Genomic DNA, 13,157 nt, shown 5'->3' on the forward strand with positions numbered 1-13,157 from the left:
TGTCTCTACTAAAAATACAAAAATTAACTGGGTGTGGTGGCACGCGCCTGTAATCGCAGCTACCCGGGAGCTGAGACAGGAGACTTGCTTGAACCCAGGAGGTGGAGTGAGCAGCGATCATGCCACTGCACTCCAGCCTGGGTGACGGAGTGAGACTCCATCTCAAATATATACACATATATATATATATATACACACACACACACACACATATACATATATATACACATGTGTGTGTGTGTGTGTGTGTGTGTGTGTGTATGATAAAAATTAAAAGGGGACATTTGGACACAGAGGCGCATTCAGGAAGAATACCTTGTGAAACTGGAGTTTTGCTTCCACAAGGTGCCAAGGAACTTCCAAAGCTGGGAGACAGGCCTGGAGCAGATTCTTCCCTAGTGCCTTCAGAAGGAGCCTGGCCCTACAGACAACTCAATGTCTGGCTTCTGGCCTCCAGATCTGTGAGACAGTTGATTTCCATTGTTTAAGCCACTCGGTTGATGGTACTGTGTTACAGTAGTCCTAGCAAACTAGGGCTATCCCAATTCTTTATTTCTCTAAGCCAGGCAACGTGGTTCCAAGTCTGTAGCTTGAGTTTTGTTTTGGTAGGGCCTTCACATCCTTAGAGATACGCAAGAGCCTTGGAACCTTTCCTGGTCGGCATTTCACGAGGGCTCTGGTCTTCAGTCTACCTTGGCATCGTGTTCCCAGCCCTGCTCCTCTAGCCTGTAAAGTCAGACATCAGTTACTTTAATACTGAGACAGCCCGAGGAGGGTCTTGCCAACCAGGGACACCTGTGTTCCAGACCATGTATATCCTGCACACCAAGATACCATAGGGTATCACAGGACTTGTCCCTCTGAGGCTCCACCTGCCCCAGGGAGGCTGCTGAGCACAGGTCCTCATCTTTTGGGAGCTCCAGACTCCCATCCTCTTTCAGTTAGAGACTCCCACACCCCACCCAGAGTCTGCAGCTCCATTCTCTACCTTTGCAGACCTTCCCCTCTCCTCCACCCCTCTAAGATGACGAAGTAAAATCTCCCCTTGAAGAGCCTTTAGAAACCCATGTTTATCTCTTTCCTTCCAGGCTGGAGGGAGTAAGAGGTGCTGACACCCACCAGTTGTTTCGTACCAACTCATCCTATTAGAATAAATGTATGCGTTCGTTAGGCCCACTCTTGTCTCCTGACATCCTGCCTGCAGTGCACCTGCAACTGTCAGTCCCCTACAGTGTGTTCCCGATGGGGTCTGCATTTCTGTGACAAAAGAGCACTCCTTGCATGCACAAAGGATGCTCACTCTGGGTATGTGTCAGCTTCTATCTTAGAGCCTGGAGACACTGAAGTGACAGGAAAGGTGACAGCAAAGGCAGAAGCCAGCGACAGGCCAGATCAGAGCAGTGGCCAACTGTCACACCCTTCCTCACAGTCCAGTCTCACATGAACGTCCCCACCCTGCCTGCTGGCACCCCAGGACACTTGTCTGCACACGCAGCAGTACAGCAGCCTGTCCCCTAAGTCCAAGGGAGCAGGAGCCATCCCGCCACACCACCCAGATTTGGGGGCACAAGCACACCATTCTCTGGGCTCCCCATGAATGGGCCAGAAGCCCTTGGTGGGTTCCTCTCATGCTGTTCCCTGGAATCACTCTCTGGGGTCCAGCATGCTGGGAACTAGGCCAGTATGGAAGATTCTATCATCCGTGGCCACCCAAATCTTTGAAAACCCACTTTTACATTTTGGTCATTTCTCATAAGTCCTCTCTGGCCAAGGTAGAAGCCAGAAAACCCTTGCAACCAGGACACAGATACTGACCTCGGTTCCACCAGTCAGACTCACCTGTGCAAGACCTGAATGTAGAAGGGAACAATGTGCACAGGAGACTCAGACCTCTACAGGCATGGAAGGGAGAGACGTCCTCATGCTGTGGCTGCTCAGTAGCCCTCGCTCTCTATTCCTCCCCAGAATACTACCTAATCATTATTTCTTTAATAAATTCCTTGCCAGTATAAAATGGCTGTTGCTGGCAGCTAGGCATCCTGACTGCTAGAATCAGGGAAATGGGCTCTCAGTCCAGGTCATGGGATGAGCAGGCACCAGACATGAGTGGTGCCAACATCAAGGAGCTGGCGGAGAGGACGTGAGGGAATGGCCCTCCTGTTAATAGGCCTGGGTAGCCCCTGCCTCTCTTATGATTACTGTCATTCCCCATCAGATCCATCCTGTACTTTTAAGGGTAATAACTGATAACTTCATTATTTAAAATACAGGTAGTGCTTTCCGGCTTACAAGCCACTTTAATATTCACATGCTTATTGGTTCCTCACAACATCTCTGTGAAAGAGCAGCTTAATCCCATTTGACAAGTGAGAAAATGAGGCTTGGGAAGTTTCATTGGCTTGCCCAAGGTCCAGGGTTCATAGGCAGCATGGTCAAGAAGCAGACGCAAGGGCTTCCGGCTTTATGTCTAATGTTTATCCCTGTATACCACCATACCTCCCCACACTGGGTCTTTTTTTTTTCTAAAGGAGTCTTGCTGTGTCACCAAGGCTGGAGTGCAATGGCATGATCTCGGCTCACTGCAACCTCCACCTCCCAGGTTCAAGCGATCCTTCTGCCTCAGCCTCCTGAGTAGCTGGGATTACAGATGGGCACCATAACCGGCTAATTTTTGCAATCTTAGTAGAGATGGGGTTTCGCCATGTTGGCCAGGCTGGTCTCGAGCTTCTGACCTCAAGTGATCCACCCGTCTCGACCTCTCAGAGCGCTGCAATTACAGGCGTGAGCCACGACCTGGCGTCCCCCACCATGTCTTGCCTTCCTACAGCTGTTGGACTTTCCATGCCATGGGCACAAACTGATACCACTAACTTCCCAGATCGACTTCTCAAGGAGACTGCATCTTTGCAACTAGCATCTGCATAGAGGAATAGATGTGAGACATCTAGAGCCAAGCAGCCTGAGTTTACAGCACAACTCTGCCACTTGACAATCGTGTGACTTTGATTAAGTTATTTGACTTCTCTGGAACTCAGACTGCCTATCTGTAAAATGGCAATAATGAGGCCGGGGGCGGTGGCTTAAGCCTGTAATCCCAGCACTTTGGGAGGCCGAGGCGGGTGGATCACCAGGTCAAGAGATTGAGACCATCCTGGTCAACATGGTGAAACCCCGTCTCTACTAAAAATACAAAACATTAGCTGGGCATGGTGGTGTGTGCCTGTAATCCCAGCTACTCAGGAGGCTGAGGCAGGAGAATTGCCTGAACTCAGGAGGCGGAGGTTGCGGTGAGTCGAGATCGCGCCATTGCACTCCAGCCTGGGTAAAAAGAATGAAACTCCGTCTCAAAAAAAAAAAAAAAAAAAAAATGGCAATAATGACAGGGTTGTTGAGAGGCTGAAATGAGTTCATCTGTGTAAAGCCATGACTGGCCCATAGTAAGTGCTCAACACTGTTATCTAGTTTCAATACCACTACAGATCGAAGAGACAGGAGGACCAAAAAGTCCTCAAATAACTTGCAATGTGAAAAGTGGTGAAATGTACACACATAAAATAAGCAAAAGCTTGCTCTTACTAGAGCAATAATTCTTAGAGCCATATTAAAGATGACAATTGGGGCCAAGGACGGTGGCTCATACCTGTAATCCCAGCACTTTGGGAGACCAAGGCGGGTGGATCACGAGGTCAGGAGTTCAAAACCAGCCTGGCCAAGATGGTGAAACCCCCTCTCTACTAAAAAAACAAAAATTATCTGAGCACAGTGGCAGTCACCTGTAATCCCAGCTACTTGGGAGCCTGAGGCAGGAGAATTGTCTAAACCCCAGTGAGCCGAGATCATGCCACTGCACTCTAGCCTGAGCGACAGGGTAAAACGCCATCTAAAAAAAAAAAAAAAGATGACAATTGCAAATTCCTCTAAGAAGGCGAGGAGATCCAGAATGACTTTTATCCCCACCAGGGTAGATCGTAACACTCTGGTCATGGACCAATCTTTGCCTTGGTAACCCTAACTTGGCAGGCTGAGGAGTTTCTGGAATACAGCAGGGTATGGGTTGAGCTAGCCCCAGTTTCACTTAGACTCTGGCCAAAAGTATCTCCCCACTCCCCAGAGCAGAGCACCAGTGCCATTTGCTGCTGACTGGCCTGCTGGTGAGTAAGATCTTATTTTTACACAAGAGATAACATGGCATTGAGAAAGAGCCCAGACTCTGGAGTTAGAGATGCTACATATAAAATGCCAGTTCAATGCTTGGCACAAAATAGGTGCTCAATAAATGCCATTCTTATCCTTAACTATTGTTGTTACTCTGTGGTGGTTTATCCCATCATAATCCATGGGTTGCTCGGTAAATTTTGAACTCAGCTTTGAAAAAAATCCAGGACCGCACCACTGTCCCTGAAGTTTCTCCCACCCCTGCTTAATCCACCTTTCAGCTCCGGTCTTTACTGATGTATTGGATGTATTTGGCTAACAAAGAATCTTGAGATGTGGACCTATGTCTTTGCATGCTCCTCTTCTGCCCCCACCTAAGCAGGTAGCCTGCTTTGAGTTTTGTTATTTGGGGTGAATGGGTAGGACACAAAGCAGAAATCACCTATGAGCCTTTCTGCCTTTTGTTCTTTCAGAGCCAATGTTTTAGGGAACCAAGGGAGGGTTGTGAAGGAAGAAAGAGGAAAAGGGTTAGCAAGAGAGACAGTGTCTTGGCTGGAAGGTGGGGAGGAGTAGAGGAGCAGACCCTTTGACCTCCCCAATCAGCAAAGCAGGAGGTTCCCCAAGGTGCAGAAGGGGGAGAGAGGGAAGTCGGTGAGTCCTGCGAGCCCTATGGATGAGTGTTTGAAATAAAAGCCTCTTTGGCAATGTTGTAAAGTAACATTTCATGCACCCAGTGTGTAAGCTCCATGCCAGGTTGTGTATATATTGGTGAAAAAATCCGGGCTTGGTCCTTGTTCTTGGGCACCTTACAGAAAACAGACAAGCAAACACATAATTTATAATTACGAAACATGGCAAATGCATGAAGGGAAGGGCCAGCTACACTGAACATTCAGGAAGCAGGATTGGGGACATCCTCTGTAAGGAGGTGGCAAAGAGGAAAACCCTGAAGGGAATGAAAGAACTGGCCGTGCCATGAAGGGTGAATTGGAGAAGTAGGGAGAGGAGAACATTCTAGGCAGAACGAAGAGCCTGGAAATGTCCTATGGCATGAACAGTCTGCCTGGATATGTAGATGATCTGGTTTATGTTTTTCTGGAAAAATGTGGTTTCCCTGGAAGTTGGTGCCACAAGAAGGTGAATAGAAAAGGACTAAAGGGCTAGGCACAGTGGCTCACGCCTGTAATCCCAGCACTTTGGGAGGCTAAGGCAGGTGGATCACCTGAGGTCAGGAGTTCAAGACCAGCCTGGCCAATATGGCAAAACCCCATCTCTACTAAAAATACAAAAATTAGCTGGGCATGGTGGCGCATGTAATCCCAGCGACTCGGGAGGCTGAGACAAGAGAATTGCTTGAACCTGTGAGGTGGAGTTTGCAATGAGCCAAAGTTATGCCACTGCACCTCAGCCTGGGCAACAGAATCAGACTCCAGTCAAAAAAAATAAATAAATAAAAGGAAAGGGACTGAAGAGTGAAGTAGGGTGGGCATTCTGGAAGTCCTGAGAGGCAATACAGTTGAGATGAAACAGCACAGATTCTAGACAGATGGGCTAAGTTTGAGATCTAGTATGTCCTTGGTGAGATTCCCTGTATTTTGCCTGAGCCTCAACTTCCTCACCTGTGAAATGGAGATCACACTTTTCATTCAGGGTGGTCATACTGAGTGAAATAATGTGAACAAAATTATTAGAGCAGGTGCTCAGAAATAGTCACTATTGCAATATTCTCCCACTGTAGCCTTACCCAGCCTTCGTGACCATCTCCAAGGCACCTTTCCCCATTCCCTCCCTGGACCATAAGCTCCTTGAAGGCAGGAGCATGCCCGATTCATTCTTGGATCCCTGCCCCCATCTTCTCATATAGAAGCCTGGCACATTTTAAGAGCTCAATAAATGTCTGTGGCATTGAAAGCCAGTGCACAAGTAATTATAGTAACTAATAAACTGAAGAATGTTTTTGTGAAGGATGGAGAAGTCACCAAGTCCAAAACTATCAAATGACAAGATGGACCAAATACACAACTATGCCATGGTTCACTCCTAGCCCCAGAAGCGTCTGAGGTTCCTTCCAAAACATACTGAGGAAATATCCACTTAGAAACACCTGGGCAATAAAATTCAGGCTTTCCCTTTTTTTTTTTTTTTTTTTTTTGAGATGGAGTCTTGCTCTGTCACCCAGGCTGGAGTGCAATGGCATGATCTTGGCTCACTGCAACCTCCACCTCGTGGGTTCAAGCGATTCTCCTGCCTCAGCCTCCCAAGTAGTTGGGATTACAGGCACCTGTCACCACGCCTGGCTAATTTTTGTACTTTTTAGTAGAGATGGCGGTTTTACCAGGTTGGTCAGGCTGGTCTCAAACTCCTGACCTCAGGTGATCACCCACCTCAGCCTCCCAAAGTGCTGGGATTAAGGCGTGAGCTACCACGCCCAGCCCTTCCCTCTTTTGATTACAGAGTATTCCCAGGTAACAAAGCAGCTTGTGGTAAGTAATAGGCAGGGTTTTTTGTTTCTTGTTTTTTTTTTTTTTTTTTTTTTTTTGACAGTCTCGTTCTGTTGCCCAGGCTGGAGTGCAGTGGCATAATCTCAGCTCATTGCAACCTCTGCCTCCCGGGTTCAAGCCATTCTCCCAGCCTCAGCCTCCCAAGTAGCTGGGATTACAGGTGCCCACCACCATGCCCAGCGAATTTTTGTATTTTTAGTAGAGATGTGGTTTCTCCATGTTGGCCATGATCTCAAACTCCTGACCTCAGGCAATCCTCCCACCTTGGCCTCCCAAAGTGCTGGGATTACAGGGCGCTTGGCCTAGGCAGGTTTTTAACCAGCACTTATTTCATGTTTTATGGCCCACAGTACCTCCCTATACGTGATTACATGCAACAATTTTGTGAACTAGGTAAGTTACTGATCAGTCTTATCCCCATGCAGTAGATGATGGAGCCACGGTGAGCCTTGTGCCTTTGATTAGATATGGAGCCACAAAACTAAGGCATCGCCGTGGATCTTTTAGATCTAAATCCACCGTGTCTTTTCCTATACCACAGCCACGCCACACCACCCCTCGAGTAGATGAATAAATGTGAAATAGTGCATGTACTCAGTGAATCGGAAAACATAACACACAGAACCATGGCTGCATTTTCAACCACAGCCAAGCAATCTGGGTAGGGTCCCTTCAGAAGCTACCGAAGCATCTTGACAAGGATGGAGGATGTCACCCTGTGCTCCATGTGACATGATTCATCAGCAAAGACAGACCCTCTCCTAGAGAGAAAAAGAGATGGGTCCTTTGAGTTGGACTGCTCCCTGCTTCTGAAGTCTTAGTCACTTATTTTTCTACCACTCAAGTCACTAACCCCCATACGGCCTTATATAAATTTTTAAATGTAATCCTTGAATGTGTAATACAGGATTTTTAAGTACACACAAAATAACCCTCAATACCCATCTCTGCGCCTCTTCTTCCTCATCCTCTTCATTCCTCACCACCAATTTCCTGCTTTTCCCTTGGGATTTAGTTTCAGGTGAGAGGATACCTTCTCTCCGCTGCTTTCCAGGAGCCAGAGGCCTGTGTCCTTCATGCCAGCAAGCCCAAGGCCAGAGGCCAGGCGATCAATAAGCACTTGCCGGAGGGAGGAATCGATCTCTGGGAGTTGTCCAGTGTCAAATGTTTCCTACTGACACCTGTGCTGAGCGCCAGTAGGAAAGCAGTCACCTTCGCTTCGAGGACAGAGGGTTGGAGGGGCAGGTGCATCTGGGCCACCTGCCCCTGGCAAGGTGCAGAACTAAAGGGACAGACACCTCCAGGAGTGGGGATGGCCTCACCTTAGACCTCTGTCTTCTGGGTCACCGAAGGAAAAGCACTTTTGCATAAAGGCTGCAGAAGACCCCACCGAACTGTTAAAGAAAACACTTCACCACAGAGAGGATAAGCACCAGGAAATGGAAGGCGCTTCTCTTCCCACGCCCCACCTCGCACTCCTCTACAAATCACCCTGGATGACTGGAGATTATTCTGCCCCATCTGCGCCATGGCCTGACTTGACCCGGCTTCTGGGGAGGTGCTTGCAAACAGGCCTGGTGTGAAGGGCAGCCTCTGGCCAGGGAAGGCCTTCCTCGGGACCAGCACTGGCTCCTGTTTGCAGATGGTACAAAATCACTGACCGAGAAAGGGGTGTGCACGTTGCCAAGAAAGTGGACTAATATTTTTGGGAAGTTTTAATTTGCTTCAATTAAAAATTGAGGGCAGCTCTGAGCAAAACAGAAGTAGGTGAATATATTTTCTGGGCCTCTGTACAGATGTTTTTGGGTCCCCAACCTCTGCAGGCGTTTTCAAGGGGCCTCGACCCCAGCCAGCATTTCCCAAATAGCCGGTTCCATGACTACCACCATTTCTTCCCCACTCTCCCGCCAAAACAGACCAGACCTGCTGGGGAGAAACTAATCTTAGAAATCAATCTTTTTAAATGGAATTGAGTGGCTTAATTACGTACCCTTTTCTATGGAAAAATATGTATATGCACTGAGATTTCTGAGCAGATACACAAAAATCAGGTAAGAAAGCCTTAATCTGAAGATTGGAGTTAGGGGCTCAGGCATATGAGAGCCACTCACTCTACATTCTTCAGTGCCACGTAATTTTTTCCTGTACATGTTATCTTTTAAATAAATTTTAAGTATTTAAATACATGTAAAAGTACAGGATTTTTTTTTTTTTTTTTTTTTTTTTTGAGACAGAGTCTCACTCTATTGCCCAGGCTGGAGTGCAGTGGCACAATCTTGGCTCACTGCAACCTCCACCTCCCAGGTTCAAGCTATTCTCCTGCCTCAGCCTCCTGAGTAGCTGAGACTACAAGTGCCCACCACCACACCCAGCTAATTTTTCTATTTTTAATAGAGACAGGGTTTCACCATGTTGGTCAGGCTGGTCTTGAACTCCTGACCTCATGATCTGCCCACCTCGCATCCCAAAATGCTGGAATTACAGGCGTGAGCCACCACGCCCAGCCAAGTACCGGATTTTAAATTACCCGTTTTAATATACTTTACCACATGGATTTAGGGATGTAGTGGGCTGGATAAGCCAGGCAACCCTCCCCGCATCCTTTCCAGGTGGAAGGTTCCACAGTGACACAGCCCCAGTCCTGCTGTCCCACCAAGCAGTCGAGTCACAAAGTGGTCAAGGCCTTAGGCCTGACACAAAAAGTGAGCTGGATTCATTATTCCCCCTCACTTCCCAACAGAAACCAGGAACCAGGACCTCTCCACACAACCGTGTGGGTGTAATGATTTCCATTGTGTTCGCTCTTGGGCACAAGAAACAGATCTCAGCCCAGCTCAAGCTGGAGTCGGGGTTTGTTTAGTTAGGACTCTTGGTGGCTCATACTTGCTTCAAATTAGCTTAAGCCATAGAAACAAAGAGGGAAGGGCTTCCTTTAGCTCACGTTACCTTAAATCCCAGGGGCTTCTGCCTTCAGGCACAACTAGACCCAGCGGCTCCAAAGATATCCCCAGGATCTGGCCGTGCTCTCTCCACCCGGCCCTGCCTTCCTCTCTCTCGGAGTTCCACGTTCAGGAAAGCGCTCACCTCAAAGCAAGCAGGTCCAGGCCGATTCTCTCAGCAACCCTGAGAGGAAACTTGCCTCTTTCTTGGTTGCTCTAGTCAAATGCCTGTGCTGGGCCTTCATAAGCCAAACCAAGTCACATGAGTATCCCTGAACCATCACTGTGGCCAGACATGAAGACAAGAGGCGAAAGAGTGGGGCTGACCATCCAGGCCTCCCGGCTGGGGCGGCACTGAGAAGGCAATGGCAGGAAGCACCAGGGGTCACTGCTCCACTCCACACACCCTCTCCCCAGACACCCTCTGCGATGTCCTGAAGTCCTTACTGCTTCCCACGTAAAATTCAAGAGAGCAGGAATCCATCTGGCCTGGCTATTTGTTTAGTAGCAATTCCATGCCATGCCAAATGACAGTTCACTGCCAGCTTGGGACTGCGTACCCGTGGGTCAGTTCTACTTGATCCTCCATGCTGGGACCACAGCTGGGTTAGAGATAAGGTCTCATGGTACAAACAAGGCTGCTTGGAGCTGCCCATTCAGGAAAGGCGAGGGGCAGGACAGCTTCTGTCAGAAGAGGTTAGGGAACTGCAAGCCTTAAGAGTGACACATCTAAGTACCACACGTGACATATGAGTTGGAAATAACTTTATTGATACCTGAGAAAAAGTGCAGGAAAACGATTCCTCCTGACAATGTGGCCTGTCCCGAGGCCAGACCATTCTCTCACCTCTCCCTTAAACCCTGGGTCATTTGGGGTCTCACTGGACAGCGCCCAGAGGCTGGAGAAGTCCACAGCCAGAGTCTGGAAGCCAAACCCAGAGACTAGGAGAGGGAACGTCTGCAGCGTGGCTCCTGAGGTCAGAGCCAAGGTCACTGTGGGAGCCTCATCAGTCAAGGGCCAGAGCCTCTTGGATGACAGTCCGGAGGCCGATGGAAAATAGCTCCTCCCACGGCTCCCGGATCCAGGCAAGCAGGGCTGTCAGCTGCTCCTGATACACCACACGGAGTGCCCAAAAGCTCTCCAGCCGGGATACCTAGCAGACTGAGCAGTCAGCAAGGCAAGGCTTGGGGGGTTGGGGGGGCAGTACAGGGAAGGTCTCCGGGAAGCCTCGCTGTCTCTGCCTTGGCTCAGTGCCTCTCCCCTTCCCCCAGCCCCATCACTCCCATCAAAGATCCTGACTCAGCTTTGTAAACAGAACCCAGTCCACATTTACTGAAAGCCTCCAGAGGACCCATCTCTCTCATCTTCCCTGTTGTACAGAAGATGTGGACTCAATTTCAAGGAACTGTGTGGATGCAACTCCCAGCTCCACACTTGTGGCCTGGGCAAACTGGTTAACATCCCCAAGCCTCAGTTTCCTCATCTGTAAACAGGACCAGTAACAGTATCTCCTCAGGTGGTGTCACAAAGACCAAACGGCTGGCACATAGCCGGCCCAATCCTGCCAACTCAGAGCAGCTGGAAACCTCACTGAAAGCCTCGTGGCTCGTCAATGGCTGGGGCTCCCAGTCCAGGTGCCTCCCCCGCCTATAGCTGCCTCCCTCCCTGACTTGGTGCTCATCCAAGCCCAGAGTCCCCCAGTTCCTCCAACCCTCGTTTTGCCACGAATGGCAGGGTTCCTAGACCCGTTTCCCGCTCTGCCCTTGGCCTCCACCTGTGCTCACCATCTCCCCTTCCTCCCTCTGCCCGCCCCCACTCCACACACACACGCCCTACCTCATCGTAGAAGAGCAGCCGCAGGTCCTCTGGGGCTGAGCGGTAGAGAAGCACAGAGCTCAGGCTGCTAAGTGGCTGCTGCTCCCGGATGCGCACAGCAGGGCGCGGTCCCAAGGGAGGCACCTTCTCTGAGGCTTCGCCAGCCGCTGCTGGAAGAGGGGGCTCTGCTGGGGACCCTGCAGCATCTTCCTCTAACAGGAACAGGGTGGATGGAGTCAGCAACAGGGACACAAGGCAGGTGGAAGAGCCTGGAGGAAGAGAGGCACCCAGAGTGGAAGGTCATGGAGGGGATGGATCCCTGGGGCCAGCGTCCCAGTGCTGCTGAGGAGAAGAGACAGGAGCTACACTCCAAGCTGGGCCCCACAGCAGCCTGTGCCCCTGGGGACGAGACGCTCCCTTTCCCAAGCTCCAGGAATCTCTAGTCTCCAACATCTCAGGCCTACCACTCCCACTGCCCCACCCACCCTACTCAGAAACCAGGCTGCGCCCTCGCCTTCTCTGACTGATGAGGCAGGGCCGACTCAGCACGGCTGTTCCACTTCAAGAAAGCCTGGGCCCAAAAGCAAAGGCTCTGTGTACCTGAGGACCCCGGGAGCCTCCTGACCCCGCCCAGAGAGAACGGCACCCTGAGGCAGGACAGGCTGAGGCCATTACTTGGCTATGGCCTCAAGTGAGAGAAGTCCAGTTCCAGGAACTGACAGTTGCTACAGGGGCACTGTACAGCTGCTGGGGGTGGGCCAGGGCCTGTGACAAGGGTCGGTACAGAGTTCAGGGAAGCATCAGCAGCACAGGGGCCTCACCTTCAACCAGGAACACCCGAAGGTAGAAGAACTGGGGGGCCTCCAAGGATGAGTTTTTCTCCAGCAGTGGCCTAGGGGGAACGTGGTAGTCATGGGAAGATCAGCTGGGGGTGGAAAGGACTTCCAGGGAGAGGAGGGGGAAGAAAGCCCTGTGGGTGGGTTGGGAGGAGGCATAGGGCCCATGGGGGGCATGGCATGAGGACAGGTGGCTATCCAGGGCCTACTCAGCACTGGGGTGTCTGGGGCTCTGGGGAAAGAGACTTCGGCAGCAACCCCCGCCTCTGCCTCCTATCAACTCACCAGAGCCGGTGCTGGGGGGTCACCTCCTCCTCCGTAGCACTGACACAGTTCCTCCAGGCAGGGGGCAGAGACTGCAAGACATCTAGACAGAGCCAGGCCAGGAATGTTAGACGGCTCTGTTCTCCTCCACCCAAACTCACCACCGCTCAATCCCTTCCTGTTCTCCACATTGCTGGATTTCAGAAGCTTCTACAAGAGGCGAGTCCTGTTCCCTTCTCTGTCTCTGCTACAGACACCAGCTGGGGAGCTTGGCCCCAGGGCCCTGCCCACCCTCCCACCTTCCCACCTTCCCATTTCATCTCTCACCAAGGAGCTCCCCTAGGAAGGCCCGGCAACGCCGGGCATCTGGGGGCAGCAGCACACAGCTGCCTGCCCCACCTGCCCACTCCAGCCGCAGGCTCTGGCCAGCCAGGCCCAGCTCTATGCCACTCAGATCCTGGAGAGGAACGGCCAGGGTCAGCTGCAGCCAGCTAGCTGGAGGCTCACTGTGGAGAGAGGGGAACAGAGTGATGAAGATGAGTGATATCAGAGTACCAGGGAGGCCCTGCCCCAGCCACACCCCCATAACTCACCCCGTCTCCCCCCATTCACCTCAGCTCCCTCTTCATTCATCCCACCTCCCCCC

At 50.8% G+C, this 13,157-nt stretch overlaps 1 protein-coding gene across 4 annotated transcripts in view; it reads right to left on the minus strand.

Annotated features, from left to right (window-relative positions):
- Positions 1-10,343: 10,343 nt before the first annotated feature.
- Positions 10,344-13,157, minus strand: part of STK11IP (serine/threonine kinase 11 interacting protein) — a 19,705-nt gene continuing 16,891 nt past the window's right edge. For all 4 annotated transcript variants that reach the window (XM_032278052.1, XM_032278053.1, XM_032278051.1 and 1 more), the window contains 5 exons: positions 12,839-13,017; positions 12,533-12,614; positions 12,233-12,303; positions 11,433-11,680; positions 10,344-10,749 (listed from right to left, as the gene is read on the minus strand). In XM_032278052.1, the coding sequence (XP_032133943.1) occupies positions 10,603-10,749; positions 11,433-11,680; positions 12,233-12,303; positions 12,533-12,614; positions 12,839-13,017 (727 nt within the window). In that variant the 3' untranslated portion in view covers positions 10,344-10,602. The remainder of the gene's footprint in view (positions 10,750-11,432; positions 11,681-12,232; positions 12,304-12,532; positions 12,615-12,838; positions 13,018-13,157) is intronic.

Source organism: Sapajus apella, unplaced genomic scaffold (assembly GCF_009761245.1).
Source record: "Sapajus apella isolate SASKATOON/1434 unplaced genomic scaffold, GSC_monkey_1.0 scaffold10, whole genome shotgun sequence".
NCBI classification, from domain to species: domain Eukaryota; kingdom Metazoa; phylum Chordata; class Mammalia; order Primates; family Cebidae; genus Sapajus; species Sapajus apella.